The 20,678-nt window shown below is 46.9% G+C and overlaps 2 protein-coding genes across 6 annotated transcripts in view; one reads left to right on the forward strand and one right to left on the reverse strand.

Annotated features, from left to right (window-relative positions):
• The first annotated feature begins 2,166 nt into the window (after nucleotides 1-2,166).
• Nucleotides 2,167-4,887, forward strand: MRPS16 (mitochondrial ribosomal protein S16). Its single transcript, XM_034068157.1, has 3 exons — nucleotides 2,167-2,237; nucleotides 2,375-2,635; nucleotides 2,712-4,887. The coding sequence occupies exons 1-3, from the start codon at nucleotides 2,225-2,227 to the stop codon at nucleotides 2,837-2,839; spliced, it is 402 nt and encodes a 133-aa protein (XP_033924048.1). The 5' UTR covers nucleotides 2,167-2,224; the 3' UTR covers nucleotides 2,840-4,887.
• Nucleotides 3,918-20,678, reverse strand: part of SLC45A1 (solute carrier family 45 member 1) — a 59,299-nt gene continuing 42,538 nt past the window's right edge. For 2 of the 5 annotated variants that reach the window (XM_031044250.2, XM_034068153.1), the window contains exons 4-11: nucleotides 15,020-15,432; nucleotides 14,026-14,118; nucleotides 13,343-13,567; nucleotides 11,553-12,292; nucleotides 10,275-10,428; nucleotides 9,094-9,270; nucleotides 8,226-8,431; nucleotides 3,918-8,152 (exon numbers count right to left, since the gene is read on the reverse strand). In XM_031044250.2, the coding sequence (XP_030900110.1) occupies nucleotides 7,871-8,152; nucleotides 8,226-8,431; nucleotides 9,094-9,270; nucleotides 10,275-10,428; nucleotides 11,553-12,292; nucleotides 13,343-13,567; nucleotides 14,026-14,118; nucleotides 15,020-15,419 (2,277 nt within the window). In that variant the 5' untranslated portion in view covers nucleotides 15,420-15,432 and the 3' untranslated portion in view covers nucleotides 3,918-7,870. Of the gene's footprint in view, nucleotides 8,153-8,225; nucleotides 8,432-9,093; nucleotides 9,271-10,274; nucleotides 10,429-11,552; nucleotides 12,293-13,342; nucleotides 13,568-13,898; nucleotides 14,119-15,019; nucleotides 15,433-16,219; nucleotides 17,016-18,052; nucleotides 18,116-20,678 lie in introns of those variants that run through there. The other 3 variants (XM_034068154.1, XM_005143614.4, XM_034068155.1) reach the window with 3 other exon arrangements.

A 20,678-nucleotide genomic window follows, 5' to 3' on the forward strand; every position in this document is an offset into this window, starting at 1 on the left:
CGCCTCATGGGCGCCGCCATATTGTTTCCGGGTAACGCGCATGCGCAGCATACGTACGGCCTCAAGGACGCCGCCATTTTGTTTCCAGGTAATGCGCATGCGCAGCATACCTACGGCACGCCGGAAGGGCCAAAAACCCTGAGCGCCCGCCGGTACCGCGGACACGGAGCAGCGGCGGCGTTTGCTTACCGAGAAGCAGGAGCGAAGGCCCGGTACCGGCTCGGTACCGGCTCGGCAGCACCACGTAAACGCGTTTCCACTTCCGGGCGAAGTGCAGCGCGGAATATAAAACACCACTGCGCATGCACAGAGCCAGGCTGCAGTACCGCCGCTTGGACACAGGATGGCAGCAACGAGCAGCGCCCCCGCACATCTGCAGTACCGAATTGTGGCCACCTGGTGGCAGTATTTAAGGGGAAAAATTTACACACAGCAACCCCCTGCAGTACCGGATTTTGGCCACTGGATGGCACTATTTAAGGGAAAATATAGACACACAGCGCCCCCCTGCAGTACCGGATTTTGGCCACTTGGTGGCAGTATTTAAGGGAATATTTTTACACACAGCGCCCCCCTGCAGTACCGGATTTTGGCCACTTGGTGGCAGTATTTAAGGGAATATTTTTACACACAGCGCCCCCCTGCAGTACCGGATTTTGGCCACTTGGTGGCAGTATTTAAGGGAATATTTTTACACACAGCGCCCCCCCTGAAGTACCGGATTTCGGCCACTTGAGGGCAGTATTTAAGGGAATAATTTTACACACAGCGCCCCCTGCAGTACCGGATTTGGGCCACTGGAGGGCAGTATTTAAGGGAAAAACATTACACTCAGCGCCCCCCCTGCAGTACCGAATTTCGGCCACTGGAGGGCAGTATTTAAGGGAACATTTTACACACAGCGCCCCCCCTGCAGTACCGGATTTTGGCCACTGGATGGCAGTATATAAGGGAAAATTTAGACAAACAGCGCCCCCCTGCAGTACCTAATTTTGGCCACATGAGGGCAGTATTTAAGGGAAATTTTTTACACACAGCGCCCCCCCTGCAGTACCGAATTGTGGCCACTGGAGGGCAGTATTTAAGGGAACATTTTACACACAGCGGCCCCCTGCAGTACCGGATTTGGGCCACTGGAGGGCAGTATTTAAGGGAAAAACATTACACTCAGCGCCCCCCCTGCAGTACCGGACTTTGGCCACTTGGTGGCAGTATTTAAGGGAATATTTTTACACACAGCGCCCCCCCTGAAGTACCGAATTTCGGCCACATGAGCGCAGTATTTAAGGGAAAATTTAGACACACAGCGCCCCTCTGCAGTACCGGATTTTGGCCACTGGAGGGCAGTATTTAAGGGAACATTTTACACACAGCGCCCCCCTGCAGTACCGGATTTTGGCCACTGGAGGGCAGTATTTTAAGGAATAATTTCTGACACACAGCCCCCCTGCAGTACCGGATTTTGACCACTTGATGGCAGTATTTAAGGGAATATTTTTACACACAGCGCCCCCCCTGCAGTACCGGATTTTGGCCACTTGAGGGCAGTATTTAAGGGAATATTTTTACACACAGCGCCCCCCCTGCAGTACCGGATTTTGGCCACATGAGGGCAGTATTTAAGGGAAAAATTCGACACACAGCGGCCCCCCTGCAGTACCGGATTTTGGCCACTTGAGGGCAGTATTTAAGGGAATATTTTTACACACAGCGCCCCCCCTGCAGTACAGGATTTTGGCCACCTGAGGGCAGTATTTAAGGGAATAATTTTACACACAGCGCCCCCTGCAGTACCGGATTTCGGCCACTGGATGGCAGTATTTTAAGGAATAATTTCTGACACACAGCGCTCACCTGCAGTACTGAATTTTGGCCACTGGATGGCAGCAGATAGTAATAAAAATTCCCTTTTTTTTTCTTTTTTGCAGGAATTGGCCCCAAATTAAGCTGTTCTCCTACTTTTTTGGGGATCATTCCCCCCATAATGTGCGTCCCATTCTCCACACCGGACATGAAACAGTTATATTTAAATATCCATTCGGAAATAAAACCCAGACAAAGTACCGGTCACGTTCTTTGTATTAACGCTCATGTACGAGCACTTCGGCAAAACCCAACTCATTTCCCCCCAGCTCCCGGCACAGGGGAGCCCCCCCCCCTCCCATCAGCTTCCGGCCAGTCTTACGTCATCACTCCGCGCCGCACACAGGGCCCGGCCGCCGCCATGGTGCAGCTCGGTAAGTGCCCGGGGGCGCGACCCGGGAGGCCCGGCGCGGCCTTGCTCATGCCCGTGCCCGTGCCCATGCTCATGCTCGTGCCCGTGTCCATGCCCATACCCGTGCTCGTGCCCGTGACCGCCGCGCTCTCTCCGCAGGCAGCCGCCTCCTCAAGGGCTACCGCGGCGGCCACGTTGTGATCCGCTTGGCCCTGGGCGGCTGCACCAACCGGCCGTTCTACCGGCTCGTGGCCGCGCACAGCCGGCGCGCCCGCGACGGGAAGTACCTGGAGCAGTTGGGCTGCCTCGACCCCCTGCCCAACTCCCACGGCGAGAAGGTTGCGGGGCTCAACCTGGAGCGGCTGCGGCACTGGCTGGGCTGCGGCGCGCAGCTCTCCCGGCCCGCCGAGAAGCTCCTGGGTAGGCCCCGGGGGTGGTTCCGGTGGGGGGGGGGGCTCCGGGGCTCACGGCCGCCGCTCACCGCTTCCCGTTGCAGGCCTGGCGGGGTTCCTGCCGCTCCACCCCATGACGGTGACCGGCGCCGAGCGGCTGCGGCGGCGGAGAGCGCTGGAGGCGGCGGCGCGGCCCGAGGAGGGCTCTGCTGCGGCCCGGGATGGACAGTGAGAGACCCGGACCGAGGCCTGCGCCGACAGCGCCTCCCACTGCATTAAAGTGTGATTTGCACGCTCCGCTCTGCTGTGCTGCTCTCTCTGAACCCTGCTCACTCCTGCACAGCTGCGTGCAGGGTAAAAGGGGTTTTCCTGCTACCCTGTAGGTACAGAACCATTCATGGCTTTTCCTAAAGCTGCATCATCAGCTCTAGCACCACACTTTCTGCAGCAATGGCACAATTACTGCCATTTAACCTGCTGCATTCAAGTGTTTTGACTCCTGGTTACAACTGATTATTACATGACAGCAACAAATGGAAATGGTTCTGTAGCTGCGTTTCTGTTTAATTTCTCCAGAGAGTTTCTGGGCCTATTTACTCATTTACAAGCAGGTGGGAAAGATTTCCATCTTGGGTAAAGAGGGAGCAAGGTTTGCATGAAGCAGGACACAGATCTTACCACTTGCATCACATTTGAACCTACCTGAAACAAGAAATCCACTGCGGTCTCTCCCACCTTAGATGCACCTCTTGTTTTGTGGGGTTTCCTCTGGCGTGACTTTCACACTACAAAGGTCAGGCAGAGACAAGTTTTCAGTTGTGCACTGAGGTTTGCAGTGTAATTGCCCTGACAGAGGCAGAATAAAACACTGAAGAGAGGGATTTGCTTGCTTTTAATAACATCATGATTTAGAGAATGCCTTTATTCCTGCTTAAAGATAAGCTGCTTTAAAAACTCTCCTTTAGTGGTGAGGCTATGAAAGGTGATACTGCTTTTCTAATACTCCCTCTCCCATTCTTCCATACAGCTGATGTTGAGTCACATTTTATGCACAACAGTGACTACACTCTGGTACAGGGTTTCTAGCAAGTTCCTCTCTAGCTTACTCTGGACTTGTTTGCATCTGTACTGTTCCTCCTACCATAATCTAAAGGTACCACACAACTTTCCTTTTTGGAGCTTTCTGCTTCCCACACAGGAAGGCGGATGTGCAAGGTTTCTTTTGTGACAGCTTCCTATTAAAAAGGAAAAAAGAATGAATCTGTTATTAAATAAAACATCCCACAATCATACACAAGGCAGGAAAGGAGTTGTTTCATGTCCTTTTGAATCCTGAAGTGCTGTTGGGGTGCTCTGTAATGCAATAGGGTGAGGAACCATTATCATCAGACACTACTGTTGCAAGACACAGTAATAATGCCAGGTAAATGAAAGCAGTACCAAGAGGAGAGTCTGCTGGTGCTGAGGTTGTGCTTCCCACAGTGGGGTCTTTTCTCTTGCTCTGTCTGCTAAGTCCCCTGCAAGGTTCAGGGATGTGTTACTGTAGGCACTGCACTAAATACTCTCCCTACAGCAAGGGCTAGTGCAAATGGAGCAAGAACTTTGCAGGTAGGAAGGAGCTACTGAACTTAGTCAGCTATTACTGTCACCTTCCTCTGTTACCCCAGAAGACATGGGCTAAAACACCCCTCCAACTGCACACAAGGAGTGAGCATAAGCCAGAAGCAAGAGTATCACTGGGCTGATGCAAAGCATGAAGAAAGCTACAGATGAAGACTGAATCTCTAGCAAAATCTGTTATTCTTTGTTCAAGAAAGGTATCACTGGATCCTAGAAATGGCAAAAACAAGCAAGCAAGAGCCTTATGTACATGGCACATACTGCACCAACCCCACTGCAGACTTCTCTCAATCTGTAGACTGCACTTGAATTCATCTGATTAACATTATTCACTGCCTTTCTCCTGCTCCTGAATACTGGACCATGCTGTTGCCTGTTAGAGCTCACATAAAACTCCATTAGGCACAAGCTGTATACACCAAAAATACTCATTGTTGCACACATTTACCATTCTGCACAGGGAGAGAGCAAATGCTCCAGTAGTCACTGAATTCGCAAGATGTTGTACTTAATACAACCCACTGGGTGTTGTGTTAATGGCATCTAAAAGTCTCTCACTGTCTTTCAATCTGAGGGATGGACAACATATACATTAAGGAAGCCACCTTTTACCAGAAGACAAACTCTTTTTAGTAAATAAAATGCATCTCCTATAGAGAACAAGATGACTGTTCCTTAGTAGAAAATAAACTGTCTAGACACCTCTCTTCGGCTAGTTCCCAATACAGCTTTTCTTTTTATATGTACTCAGTCATGCAAGTTTGATGTGGTTTGAAAAGACTCATTTTCCTCATTCAAAGATAACACCAGAAGTTCCAAAATCATTAGGTTGTCTTTTCTGAGAGACACGGCAGAGGCCAAGTGAACTGCAGACACATGCTGCTTCATTACAAACATGAGACAATTGATAACACACGTTCTTTCTCTGTTCCTCTTCCCATTTTCCCTACTTCTGTACACGTGTTCTAAATCCATTTATGAACATTCACAAATAATCGCCATCAAGCAACCTTTAATGATAAGAACTTCATCAAAATTAACCTTTAGGCACCACTGAAGAGATTAAACTACAGCACAGCGTAAAATCACTTTCCTGCCTAAACTCATGCATCTTCTCAAACAGCAGCTCACAGATTTAGACAGAGTATTTGCAGCGTTTACATTCTAAAAGTAAACATCACTTTGCACTCGCAGCTCAACAGTGACTGCACAGTCAGTCCTGTAAAACACAAAGGATTAAAAGGAAGAAAACAAGTAGATAAGTAATGCCTCTTATTACTATGGATTTGGTATCACTTCCAAGCCTGCATGGGGGTGGCAGGCTCTGGCGTTTTTCCCAGGTATCACCAGTATTGCTCAAAGTTCCAAATTAGCATACACTGATGCTGACCTTCAAGTCCTATGTATGTGAACACTACATAAATATATCTGCAAAATTAAGTCTATATAACATAAAATAGAAAATGTATATTCTATTGGGCAATGCATAGGGGCATAGCAATAGTTTTATCACTATATAAAAGTATTTCATAATATTATTTATAGATGGAAGCAAAGACAAAAGTTACCATCAACTACATTGATTTCATCAATTCTGTGAATCTTTTGAAGATCCTCACTTGCAATAAAATGATCTGTAACTTGAGCTGCCTGGAAAAGGAAAGTGCTTATGATCCATTTAGTGCAATAATGCTGGCTACAAAACGTAAGAGAAAACACTTTAACACTGGACCAAAAGAAAAACCACACGTATTTTTTAGTTGAAAAGTTTGGTGAGATAACAAAGAGAAATTAAGGTTACACAGCAGAGCAACACGAAAGCAGTTTTCCAAAGTCAAGTCTTTAGATTGTCAGAAATCAGAAGTGCCAAATGTGCAGTTTCTTATGCTATTCTGTTCCAGCTTCATCCTGAACAGTCTTGGGTACAGCCGTCCCATAATCAAGGGAATGGTATATCACAGATACTCCTGCAGCTATAACACTACATAAGCCCAAACAAAGAAAAGGAAGACGAACAGACTCATCAATCTGACTGTCCTTTACCTCTTGAGTTCTTGACTTCGTAATTTCAGTGGCATTCCTCCACTTAAGTACATACTGAGTAGCATGAAACTTGCTTCTAAAATAAGAAAAGTAATGCTCAGGGGCAGATGGTCAAGAGATTCTTAGGAGTTGTGCATTATGCTTTCAGCACTGCAGTGTAGTAAGCCACAACAGCTACAGATTATACAAGTTGTTCCATCTTGGCATTGCAGACAAAGCATCAGGATGAACTTGGGTAAAGTCAAGTAGAACTCATTCCAAAAAAGAGACCCTTCAGAGAAATTCCTCTTCTGGACCTAAAATAACCTCTACAGGGATGCCATGCACAGCACACACGGTACCAAAATGCCCACGAGGCTTGGTAAACTTTGGCTGCCTACCCAAATAGAGAGGCAGGCTAACAGGGACCCTAAAAAAAGGTTTGACTTTATTTCTGTTTTTTGGCTTTGCTCTCAAAAGACTCCTGGGCTTAACTGGTAAGAGAGCTCACACATTTACCACCTTCAAAATCACAATAAGCATTTTCACAGACCCCAAAATGGAACCCCAAACCATTTTAGTAGTTTCAGTGAGATACGGCAGATGTAGCTCCAGCTGACAAGGACCTGGTCACTGATCCCCGTGCAGATTTCAGAATGTCTCAAGGTACAACTGTATGAAAAACAAGGATGATGTTTTGCAGGCTTTCACATAAATGTTTTCTCTTAAATTACCAACTTAACTTTGAGAGTAAGCTTCTACCCAAGGGAAATTGATGCAAAAACTCTTCTCCTCACAGCTGGGTTACAGACAACTGCCCATCCTCTTGCTAACTCATTATAAGCCCTTGTAGTCTTATTAGAGTCTAACATGGAAGGAAATATGCAACCATCACCATGAACCACAGCCAGAACTCACAGAGCAGGGTTTGGGAGCTGGGCTGCTGCAGTTTCACCCCACAGCAGCTTCCTGGAACAGTTCTGCTGGTGCAAGCTCTGCACACTTGAGTACACGGCACTTGGCAGAGTGCTCACCCCACACGAGCAGGACCAGTCACCCTCAGCCTTTCCAAGTTCTGAAAAGCATCTTCCAGAGCCAGGCCTACCATAGGCAGAGGCCAGGACCTGCAGGTTGGCCCCACTGCTCCTCAAGGCCACAGTGACTGAGGATAGGGCCAACATGCCTGGCCACATGATGGCACCTTCTGCCCATCATCTTCTGCCCATGGCGGTGCCCTTAGTGGCATTTGCAGCCCTGCAGCTTGCTGCCACCTGAGAAATCATGGTCACCCTGCCCATGCACCAGACTTCCAGATCCCCTCCCTAGGGCTGGACACCACCACCTGTCCCCCTGGGAATGTCGGCACCATGGCACAGGTGGAGGGAGTGGGGGCACAGACAGACCTCTGCCACCTCCGGGGAAGGATGAGCAGTGCCACGTGCTGCCCACTTGCCCTTTGCCCTCCCACGAGCATGGGAAAGCTTAGCGAAGCAGCGCAGACCTTCCTGCTGTTTGCCAGGTCCATTGCTGCCGGCCTGGGGGCACGAGAGCCTAACACGCCATGGTGGGGAGGCTGAGGGTGACACAAAGAGGCAGCAGAGGCTGTGGCAGCTTCTCCCGTTTATTCGTTCCGCGCGTGGGGCAAGAGCGGGCGCTGCTCTTCCGTGGGAGGCAGCTCCTCGGTGGGTGGCAGCTCATAGGTGACACAGAGGGAGGAGAAGAGACAGCCTAGGAAGGACATCAGGCTGGCGAAGTACATGGCACCGCTGGCACTGCCCACAGCTGCTGTCAGTGGTCCCATGGCCAGGGCCACAAGGATCTGCGCCAGGAAGTACTGGCAGCTCAGCAGGGAGATGTCAACGCCCATCCCACGCCGTGTGCCCTCCGCCTGTGAGCCTACAAACTGTGAGGGACACACTATAAGGGGACTGGCGGTGCTGTGGGAGCCCCTCTTCCCTCCCTAGCCCAGGGCTCACCTCATGGCTCTGGTAGTAGTCACACAGCAGGGAATAGGGCAGCGTGCAGAGCGTGGCGAAGAGGATGCCGTAGGTAGCACACAGTGACAGCACCACATAGACATTCCTGGAGAGTGTGGCCAGACCTGTGCCGAGCCCGAAGGACAAATATGCCACAAAGTACAGTGTCCGTGTGCTGAACCGCTCCTCCAGCTTTTCCAGCGCGGCTGCAAGACATGGCATTTGAGGTGAACTGCAGCCCTCCCTGCCACTAGCCTGCCATTGGACCCAAAGGGTGCACCTTTGGGCCCTACCTGTTAGGTAGCTACATCTCAGCAGCAACCATGAAATCTTAAACATGAGCACCAAGGACTCCTTCCGAATCCCACTGCCATGATGCAGCCTTGCTGCCCTATTTGTGTGGAGGACACAGCAGAGCTGAAGCCAGAGGAGTAAATGGGAATTCCTCCCCAAAGGCAGGAGGCAGAGCAGGTGGATGCACTACACACATGACAAGGTACTAGGGTGGTGCATGACATGGGGTACTCTGCCAGAGGCATGTGGCCACTGCATGCTGCTGTGCCAGAACTGTACCTATGGTGGCTGCATGTATTTCTGGATTCAATGTACATTTAAAATGCCACTTGTGAAAGGAACTACACTAACAGAGATGTGTTTTCACTGGACTGCTGATTGTATCTGCTTAGCAGGACAAGCTAACTAGCTGAGATATACAGTGAACAAGAACAATCTGCTTCAGCACTCATGCCATGTGAGTTGCACACAGGCTATGGGCAACATAAATGCAAGACTACTTGTTGCAGAAACACCACTTAAGGAGTGGGTGCACCCTTCTCACAGCAGTGGCTAAGATGGCTTTAGCAAGTACCTGAATAGAAAGCAGCACTGAATGCATAGATGCACATTCCCCAGCAGCCCATGGTGACCCCAGCGTTGTACTTCTGATACTCATCTGAGTTGTGAGGTGCTTTTGGGTCCCCTTGAAACACTACTTCTCCCATGAAGTCAGTGTAGAAGAGTAACATGCCCTCAAATGAAAGCCATCCTGAAAGAAGCCAGAAAATAACCTATTAGGATTATCTGTTTCCCCTTGCAAGCTCACATGGATGCTATTAGCTATACTACAAATCACAACTGAAGACAGGTTGTACAACACGAGTATTACATAAGGTTCAGCCACATTTATCTGAGACTGTTGCTCCCCATGCATTACGCTACAGTGTTTTGTCAAACACAATCAGGATTTTAAAGACCAAAGTTTATCCTTTGCATTCCTAAGCAGAATCCTAGAGGGTGACTGTAGGCCACAGAATACTGGTTTAGCAAGACAGAAAAACAGATGACAGCAGCCTGAGCTGCCTTCAGGTTTTGACAGGACAACACTCAGTTTCACAGAGTGGCTCATCATGCAGTCGTTTCAGGTTGCTGTTGTCCTCCCACATAGAACTGGAAGGAGTGCTTCTTATGTCATGGTTGCAGTGTCTAGAGCACCTCTGACAGAGTTAACAACCTCCTACTCACAAACAAGCATCACATCCCCTGATGTAGGCAATATCTTGATTCCTTTCACAGTCAATGCATATTAACTACCTGTTACCTTTAGCTCAATTTCATGTAAACTGGACTGCTTGCAAGCCCTTCGTAAGCATCAGTCACACACTGGCAAAAGTAAAGGTAACAATGCATATGTTCTGAGCACTCCTGCACCCCCTCACAGCCTGTTCTAGGACCCCTATACACATGCTGTCAAAGAGAGGGAAGTGTAAGCAGGGAAATACAACTCCTCTCATCTTTCTGCTTGATAGTGCCAGCTTCAGAGTGGTTTTAAAAAGCAAATAAATATAGGAAAGTAGGATTTACTGATTTGTTGTTTGGGTTTTTATCTTTCTCAGTGTTCTAAGAAAACGAATACCAGAAAGTACCTTACTGAGGAGTGTATATGGAACAAATCATGTCCTCTCAAGTTAGCAGCCATAGACAAAACATTTAAAAGCATTCACCTGAGGTAGAGTACTTCACAGTGAAAGCAAGACAGCACTTTCTGCATACCTAGGAAGTGGTTGATGCAGAGATTGCGGAGAGCCTTGGGCATCTGGCAGATGGTGGAACAAAGGAGTTTCATGGAGAGTGGTTGTTCAGTGGTCTCGCTTGATCCATTCAGCTCGCTCTCATATTTTACACCATTCAGCAAGATATTAGCAACCTGCACCATAAGAACTCCCAAGTCAACACACAGAGTAAGAAAAACACAAACATCCTTTGAGCAACTTACGCAATATTACACACCTATCTGATCATCTGAAAGTTAAACTCTGCTAATGCAGTACACTGACTTAGAGATTAAGAACAGTATATTTAGGAGATTAAGAACAGTCTAGAAACTGTTAATTCAGCCATGGAACAAGTGTTAAATGGCAGCACTGTACTACAACATTCAGTGTACTTCAAACAGTGCTCTTCATTTCTCTAGGGTATTTGGCAGCCACTTCCAGATTCTAGCATAGGGAAGGCTGTACCCACAGCCAAGTGAATTTGGCTCCTGAAGTTTGGAGACATCAAGGAAGAAGATGCTGGTTTCAACTGAAACACACTGCTTGCTAACCTTGATGCTGAACCTCTATGTGCACAGTATGTAAAATCCTGCCCCTAAGAAAGTCTGCTCTCACAAACTTGGTCTAAGGATAATAACAGCAACAAACAAACAAAAAACCCCACACCCCCAAAAAAACCCCAACCCCGAACCCAACAGAGGACAGTTTACCTCATCCCGGATCATAAAAAAATGGGCCAGCATACAGAGGTCTCAGACATTCCAAGTTATCACCAACAGTGGGAGGTGAGGTCAATCTTATGCCTGGGCAAGGGAAACCTCACCTCCCTGCTGGAATCAGATAGCATGACTGCCATAAGGAGAAGCTCATGGGAGAATCTTATCCCTGGCCCTATCTTGCAGGTATTTCTGTGAAAAGGGAAGATACAGGCTCAATAAAAATGTGTCTTTTTCTGCTCTTGTGTGGCAGCTCCCTGGGTCATGAACCAGGGCTAAATAAACCAACCTAACTTTCACACATGGCTCAGTGAGAGAAGAACACTCCCATTTCTGCTGTCTTAACAAAGGCAGCTGACAGACTGCCAGTCATAATTTGCATCCTACCCCCTCTTTTACCAATAAGGTCATAGCAGGTATGCTGCTCCCATGACTTTCATGAGCAAACTGTCATGAGTAGTCTGAAATGATGAATTTGTGCATCAGATGCCTACAACTATAGAAGAAATCAGAAGAATGCTCAGGTTTACATGGTTGTATCATTGATTTTCTGCCCTTACCTGTTGGCTGAAGGTTACGTTTCTTCTTCTGCTATTTTCTGGACAGTGTCCTGTTACGATATCTGGAATGGCCAAGGTCTGAGGCCTTTTCAGGATCCCTGATGACCGTGGCTTTATCGTATCCAGTGAGCCCACCCTCAGCACCTCGCCGTCAGGCCCCGGTGTTATGCTGCTCTCCCCTTGCTCCAAAACTCCATTTTGTCCTTGGTAACAGCTATCAGGCACCCGAGGAAAGCTGACACTGACAGGCTGTCTGGGCAGGCTAGCTGGAAGTGCTACGTAACTATTGTGCCCGCCTGTAAAACAGTCTATAAGCACACTGTCAATATTTGAAGTCCCAAATGATGATGCAAACTCATTAATTCCTGTCAAGGAATTGTCTCTGCTGATAAAACTGCCATACTTGGGTGTGAGTGGGCTCAGGGGGGAAACAGGACTCGTAAAACTTGCATGTAAGTGAGCTGAGTTATGAGAAGCAAAGTTTTCATTTACACCCTCCTCAAAGAAGAAAGGTGGAGAAGGAGGGAGAGGAAGACTTGGACTCTTCATCACCTTTTTCTTCCTGACAAAGGACCTTAAGGGTCTTTCTGGAATGCTAATTAGAGTCAGTACAGTAGTGATAGTCAGTGTAACTGAGGTGAAGACATAGATGACACGAAGTTGCCCTCCCACAGCTTTTCCAAAACTGGTTTTATCCCAGTGTATTCCTCCAACAACATAACCAAAGCCACCTCCAAGACCTGGTGGAAAAACAGAGTCAAGATTATCTTCCCTAGCCAATCCTGGAAGTCAGTAATAGCACTATTTGCCTAATGATTTGTGAGTAAAAGCCAACATGTTAGTTCTGATTTACTACTCAAGCCCTTTTCAATTCAAATGCAGTAATAAACACAGTTATCCATGCCACAAGGACAGTCTGATGTACGAACATAGTACAGAAAGAGGGAGAAGGTCAGTGCTGTAAAAGTGATGGTACAAATAATTAAAAGCTATAGTTCTTTCTTTGCCATGAACAAACCACTTTACCTTCAGCTATTTCAGTCCGTAAAACAGAAGTGTCCACCAGCCTCGTGGCAAGGCTCTGCAACCAGTCAGCTAAGACTGTTTTCCTGAAAGTAAGTGAAAATCCATTTTCCTCACTCAGTTAGAGGAACACAGATCTAACTGTGTCCAAGACAGACTGAATCACTTCAGAAGCGTAGCAAGCTCATTATTCAACATGTTGACAGTGTACAAAAATGCCACTGCATTTACTACCAATGAACATAGAAGTTCTGAGGGCACTGGATACCACTCTCACTCCATGAAGATGGAGAAAGGCCTATGACACTATCTTTTGTTTCTTAAGACCACATCAAGTGTGAAACAGTCTCCTGACGGTGACAAAAACTAGCCTAGAACAGTACAGCAATTGAAGATGACAGCAGTGAGGGATCATAGTGCCCAGTACATGCTTTCCCCTCCAACACTGTGACTAAAAAAGGTATTTTCCACACTTGCAAGAAGCTGAACCTCTTCCCTCAAGGGATTTTGTTTCCATAGGTGTTATAAATGATGCTGAGGGACCTTCAGATGAACAACCCAAGACTGTGTCTTGTTTGATTTTTGGTAGTTACAAAAGCCTTTTACAGTAAGCATGAGTTTGTTTTCAAAGTTAATTAGTGTCACCTCTCCGGGTATTTGGTTATTAGGCTTATACAGGAAAAGACCAGTGATTTACACTCTGCTTTCTTGCAGAGGGCTTGTTTACTTAGGTCTCATGTCACCCAGGAAGCACCAAGAAATCATACCTGCTAACAAAGCGTGGATGTTGAGGCCCCTGTCTTGATCCACTGGGCTGCATACATCCATCATGTAGGCATGACTGGGATTGTCTGCTGAATCTGCGCTGAAGTCCATGAGGACAACACCACAGACCGTAAGAATGATACCCCATTTGTGGTTATTCGCAGTGTCAGACAAGGTGCTTCCTATATCTTTGCCATTAAGCATAAGCGAGAGCCCAAGCAACGCTCCTGGGAACAAAACCAAATTGAAATCAATCAATTGACTGCTTGTATGTAAAGAAACCTCTACCGCTCCATGCTCTAAAAGCATTACACTACCTGCACAGCCTTGCAGCAAGCACAATTGCCCTTGCTCACACCATCACAGTCTGGGGAATGAGCATGGCTTACAGGATATACATAACCATTTTCCACTGTTCAAACTTAACAAATGTCTGGAGTTGGTTTTGGTTACAGAAAAACATCCTTGACCCTCAAAACATCACTTTTTCAGACTCTGACAAGACAAGGTTTCATGTGTGGATCTCCAGCTGCCAAGCATCACCTGGGTGCCACTCACCACCTTCAGATCCACAATATCCAACGTTTCGAAGACATTTTGTTCAGCCTAGTGCCACAGGGGATGTCACAGAAGGGAGATGGTTCTACATTCCAAGTGTTATGCCCATGTCTTCTGAAAGACGCACCTATTGCTAAGACCAAAATGAAAGGTCGTCTCCTCCCAAATCTTGATGTGCATCTGTCGCTCCAGGCTCCCAGCAAAGGCTGTAGCAAGAATCCTAGTAAAAAGGAATCACCAAGAAGTAACATTTTTCTATGAGCCTGCTTCACAGGGGAGTTAAACTAAGTAGCTTAAAAGTCAGGTAAAGGCAGGACACCATGGCACAGCAATATCCCCAACCAGTAGCAGTCACCCAGATGCACAAACAGCATACTGCCTGGCACTGTCCAGGCCAGGAACTGAATAACATAATGTGTCACTGCTCATTGCCATGGCAGTACCTTACACACTATTTCATCTACCCCATCCTAGATGGGAAATCCCCTAAAGAATTAACTTGGAAGATAGCAGGAAGCAAACAGGCAAGTCGGAGAGGTGCTTGCATTACCCTGGGGCCAGCCTGTGAGCAGAAGCCTATCTACTCCTTCTGAAGCACACTGTGCAAGTATGGGAACAGGCAAAACAAAGTTTCCAAGTGGTAACAGCCCATCCAATGGTTCTTCCCATAGTAATAGATATGCTTCCACCCCTGACTGTGTGCTAAGGCCTGTAACAGTAGTGGCTGATGACCTTTCATTATCAGAAGGCTTTGCTTTAAAAGGTTAAACAGGAGAAGGCAATACCACCCTGCTGTTTTTTCACACATCCCAGGGAACTCTCTGTGTATGCTTTTTTCCTAGGAACATGAATGGATACATTGATCCTCTTTTGCTACTTTTTAAATATAGGAACAGAGCAACCAAAGCTTACCCTGGCCCAAAATCTAAGAGGTTCATAAGCCATTAAAAGAACTGACCTTTTGATCACACTGGGCCCATTTCAGGCAAGACACAGCAAAAAATATTCTCCATTTGGTTGTCTAAAATTATGGCTAGTGCTTCTTAACCTTGAGAGCACACAGAATATATACCTTGTGTAGTAGAAAAAAAAACAAGAGGGAAGAAATAGTGAAAAATTACCTAATATAGGGCTGATGAACCACACCATTCCGTACAGTTGGTCTGGAAGCCCCATCTGAAGCAGCACAGGGGTAACATAGGCTGTTTCTATGGCATAGCTGAACTCGAGCCCAAAGAGAATGCACCCATTAAAGAGGAGTTCTAGGAAAGACCTCTGAGGCTGAAGATCCCCAAAGTCAATCAAATCAATAGGACATGGAGTGTTTGGTGGTGGTGGTGGCGAAGGGCGAATGTGTTTTCTCCTCTTTGGATGTCTCTTGAAGTTGTTGGCCCGATGACTTATGTGCCGTGTGACCGATCCAGAATAGCTTGGAACCTGTGATCTCCAGATTTCCTGAGAAGCCACATTTGGCAAGAGTGCAGCATCACCGACAGGGGTTGTTGTAGATGGTGGAATCATCACAGGTAGGTGTCTGGAAGAAAAATAGCTCAGAATAATATGGTTGAGTAAGAAAAACTTTGCTTAATTCCATTTACTGAAGTTCAAGCCATTTCTCAACATTTCACATACTGCGTGCAGCCTTTGTATTAGTTACAACCTTTTCTCTCCACCTCTAACACAAGACATATATGTTTTATGGGCACATCTCCACTGTCTTTGGACAAATGAGACACCAGAGAGCCTATCTTGGTTACCTAGGCCTTGCCCACCATCACTGGGGTTTGAGACTGAAATATTTAACATCATTAGCAGTCACTCATGTCTCACTTACCAGGAGTTTCCAGAACAGCAATGGGCTTACATTTATCTGCAACTCACTCAAGCTAAATTAAGATGAATCATGACCTCAGTCTAAGTTGACAACAAAGCAAAGCTGTGGCTTGGCTGCAGATCCAGACCCCTGCTGCAATGTGAAATCACCTTCCGGTACTGATCCTACAATTCCTGCTGCCTGTGCTGAGGCCAAGGCTCAATGCAAAACTTTTTTCGCAATGACTGAGTTTTTAATTCCTATTCACATTCCTGAATTCAGCAGAGACACTATGCTGCAAGGCCAGGGTCTGATCTCCTGCTTCCTGCAGCTTCTGTTTCCGCAAGACTTTACTGGAGTACCCAAAGAATGTGGTTTCAAAGTTCAGACTACACAAGCTGAACACTTGGATGAAGTCAGCTGATGACAAATGGGCTTGGAACCAGAAGCTGATACCATTTGAATACAGGAATTGAAGTTTCAAAGTGATTCCTGAGAAGATATATACCTCTGCATGCCTATTTCCTGCTCGCAGATTAGTGCCATTCAAGTGCTGAACAGCCTCCTTGGGTCTCATCAGAATTGCTCCTGTAGCCAAAGTGTGCATACTGTTGTAGGTAAACTAGCCAAATGCTCCAAATAGCAGGATAGGTCCCAACGGATCTGCTGAATTAATGGACCACACGTAATGTTCTGCCTCTCACTGCCAGAAATAGAAATAGCTCATAAGTGAAATCTAATCTTTTCTTTACTCACTCTTGTTCTAAGACCAAAGGCTGCTGCTGCACAAGGATGGCTCCACATCACCGCACACCTCTTCAGGAAAACCCTCACAGCTACACACCAGTAATCAAAACAAATGTCTTTTTTCTTTTCCCCTGTGGGATGATGCCCTACACAGAACAAACCCCAGGTACATGCAAGCATCCAGAGACACTGCACAATGAAAAACTGAATGCCAAGCACTTCACAGAAGACTGCAGTTGGGGTAACTTTAACTGTATTTGGGACCTGAGGGTAAGAAGGAAGGGTGGGAGGGAGAAGACATCTACAGAAGTATTGCTAACATTGTACCACAGGTTTCCTCAAGAGTGCTCCTCTCCAGACCAAGGTGCATACCATGTAAGAGAAAAGAACAAGCAATTCACAACTCTGACTACACATGGGCCTTGACAATGCCCACCTTACAAAGCACCAACAGCAAGAGCATTTTGTTGGGATAGCTCATTAGACACAAAGTCCCTAGAGAGGCCCACCAGAAGGAGAAGTGTGTGCAGCTGTACAGATACCCTTGACACTGATTTCACAAATTGCTGAGAATTCCATGTGACCCATGTCTTTCATAACCAGCGTACTTACTTTGCAGGAATATTTTTATCAGCTTTCAGGTCAAAGTAATTCCCTCACAATCAGAGTTTGTTAAAAATTAGAAGAGAGATACCTGAAACATAATGAAACCCCAAACAGATCCATGATGGATGCTCTAACAACCCTTGCACACAGACACAAGACAACTGTGCTAGCACTCCTTCAGCAGTGGCTGAACACCTTGCCATTTGCACCCAGGGTGTTGATGTCCCTATGTTAATCTATTAGTTTCACTTCCTACTAGATCCCCCTTTATTTTCCTGATTCATTAAAGAGAGATTGTAAGTGACAATGGTTTAGCAACAGAATGGCTCAAAAATACACACGGTGATCTACAGTTATCTAGAACAAAAGGTTACAATTGACAGCATATCAGATCACCAACCCAGCCTAAAACTATGAGTTGAGGCTAATATTCCTGACCCCCCATTCTTCCCAGTTTAGGAGCTGTTCACCAGAGGACATCTTCAGAGGACTTGATCCTGTCCTCAGATGAATCTACCCAGTGATCGCAATAGCCTCAAAGCAGAAAACCTCTCCTGCAGTGTAGTGTGGCAGCTTACACCGTCACCAGTTATCTGTGATTTCTGGCACTTGATGCTTGTTACACCAGCAAATGCGCATCCCAAGCCGCAGGCCTCGGCGACACTGACTCTGCCGCCTGGTCTGCAGCCAAACGTGCGTGGCAGGCAGGGCCCGGCCACCACTTCTCCTCATGGGCACCTCACAGGCCGGGAAACGCGTCTCCTGTGGCAGAACCTGGTCCCGGTTTTCCTGCCGTGGCACCCAGCCGGCCGCAGCCACCAGTGATCGGGGGAAGGGCCGGCCCTGCCCGGGACCTGCCCGGCGAGACGGCCGCGCCTCCCAAACGCTCGGGTCAGCCCAGAACGCGACTCCACCGCCCCCCCGTCCCCGGGCCCCCGTTCGGAGCGCACGGAGCGACCCTCACACGCCCGTCGGCACCGGCACCTACCGCAGGCCCTGCCCCGCCCGGCGGCCTCACCACAGCGGCGCCCGGTCCCGCACTGCGCAGCCGCGCCGGCCCAGCCCACTGACGTCGCTCCACACGGCGGCGGCCCGGCCCGGAGCGGTGGAAGCGGCCGCCCCCCGCACCGCCCCTCGCTCACCGCAGCGCGGCCGCGACGAGGCCAAGAACGACGTTAGGAGCCGCTCCTCGCCCCAGCAGGTGCAGGTCACCATTCCCGGTTTTCCAGACTTATCCCATGCTGGCACTGGAATTGCAGGGGAAGTAGACTGCGATAGGAAGGGGTTTAGTTGGAGCGGAGGTAGTTTTCGATAGGCGCGCAGGGTAGATGATGTAGATGACACTGCACTTCTTCCACTTACCAGTTTTCCCCTTCCTTGGATAAGGTGACTTGGCAGTTTTGGTTTATAGTGCCATATTTTGTGCTCATGTTTCGAATTTCCTCACGGTTTGCAAACAAAGATGTCATTATGTAGTGCAGTAGGCTCTGTATATTCTTTTAAAACTCCAGACTTAGGGCATTAAGCATTGAGGATGCTTAACTTTATCTCCAGAGGTTATAACACTGCATGAATCCTTAGTTCTTTAGCTCTTGTAGAGTTTTGTGTAGCAGCCTCAGTCCCACCCACCATCCGTGTGTTAGAGCGTTCTGCAACCACTGAACAGATGAACACTTAAGAGCCCCATTCCTTCTCATTGAGAATGACTTTTTGTTCCACCTGGGCAGGGAGAACGTGTTACATTATGAATGCTGTTAGGCAGCCGTAGTCATCATACACACTGAGTTTTCCTGTGAACATTTTTGAGACATTAAACTCACATTTACTCAATATTCAATTAATTAAAATTGCTTAAAACTTACAAGGATTAACTTAAACCTTTTAGCATAGTTTGCTTGGGAAGGTGGGACAAGGCATTCTACTCCTTCCTAGGTTAGCAACAAAGTAGTGAATGAAAGCAATTCTTGCTGTGCATTCATCTATCCGCAGCCTTTGGGCTTTAGACAAAACAGAAATCAAAAATCTCCTCTTTCCTGTCAGCTTACACATAAACTGGAGTTGAAACACAAAGATACTAATTTACTTTGTACTAATTTAACCCAACAGCATTCAAAAGAGTGAGTTTTGGTGATGAATGCCTACTGCTATGAATCTGCACTGTTCCCTACTATCTTCTCTGCCTGCAGGATGTTTTTCATTCACTGAACTCTCTTGTTAAGTCTTTCCACGCAGCAGCTTCTGACAGCGTATTCATCTCTTTGCTTGTTTACAGCTTCATGTTAGGCTCACTGTTTCATTTGCCAGAAGACCTTATTTGCCTCACTGAGATCAGGACCATTCCGTTTCTTAGAAACCTCTTTTCTAACCCCTCACAGTCCTTTCTCTGAGACAAACATTAGCTCCAGCTGAGTAAAATTCTGTGCAAGCTACCAACAGAGCGGATGTTGTTCTGTCTCTTGAACAGTCTTGTTTGTGTGATGTTGGGTATTCCTTTTTTCATCTTGAAATCGAGATAAACATTTCTGTTAGGTTCAGTGGCTCTGCAATGTCCTTCAATCATTAAACCACTGTGATTCACCTGGAACTGGCACCTTTTTTCCCCAAGCATGACTTAATTCTTTTCAGGAGAGAATCAAACTCTGTACCAAACAGACACACTGTGAAAGTTCTTCTGTGCTCAGGGGCTGCTGCTTCAGACCCAAAGGCTGTGTGAATCCTGCAGCAAAGGTTAATATATGCTCAATGATGTTCTGTGGTACAGAATACCCCTTTGGCTAGTTCAGGTCAGCTATCCTGGCTGTGCTTACTCCCAGCTTCTTGTGCCCCTCCTCACTGGCAAAGCATGAGAGACTGAAAAGTCCTTGATTAGGGTAAGCACTACTCAGCAACAACTAAAACAACTAAACTAAAGCCAAAATACAGCACTGCACTGGCTACTAGGAAGAAAATCTATCCCAGGCACAACCAGGACAGATATCAGTTGAAGAAGTACATCTGTATTTCTATAAATACCAATCATGCCGATAAAGTCTATGTCCTGTGGTATTGCCAGTACAAATATAGAGTAAGAAGGCAAAAAGGAAGTGAGTTCAAACAAGGTGATATGCATTTCAATTACACGTTCTTAATGCTTATATGGTAAGAAGACCTTACCACGTAAATTACACCGCCCTAGCATCCCTTACATGCCAACTGAGTAGGTGCAGGGAAGCCAGTGGGAGGCTAATACAATGTAAGAACATAAAGAAGTCTCATATATGCCAGTTTGCACACCACCTCCATATATGGCCCTCAGCATATTGTCATAAGATTTTAATAGTCCAGATAAATTAGTTCCTGAACTCAGATTCACCAAACTCCTACGCTGGCTGTATTAATGGATGCAATTAAACATCTGAAAGGGAACTTGAATTTTTACTTAAAAGAAGGAAAAACAGAAGCAAACACCCTCCTCCTCCAAAAAACACCAAAACCAGCACCAGAAACAAACCACAGCCCTTTTATGCTGCAGAATAAACAGCAATGGTAACAGCACTGATGTATTTGCATTAAAATTGAGTTGTCAATTCATTGAGAAATTTCATATAGTGAACTACTACACAAGAACATGATTT

Source organism: Melopsittacus undulatus, chromosome 12 (assembly GCF_012275295.1).
Source record: "Melopsittacus undulatus isolate bMelUnd1 chromosome 12, bMelUnd1.mat.Z, whole genome shotgun sequence".
NCBI lineage: Eukaryota > Metazoa > Chordata > Aves > Psittaciformes > Psittaculidae > Melopsittacus > Melopsittacus undulatus.

Excerpts from the sequence above, each read along its gene's own strand:
- MRPS16 (XM_034068157.1), top strand. Across the intron at positions 2,636-2,711 it reads GCCCGCCGAGAAGCTCCTGG|GCCTGGCGGGGTTCCTGCCG; the intron begins GTAGGCCCCGGG and ends TTCCCGTTGCAG.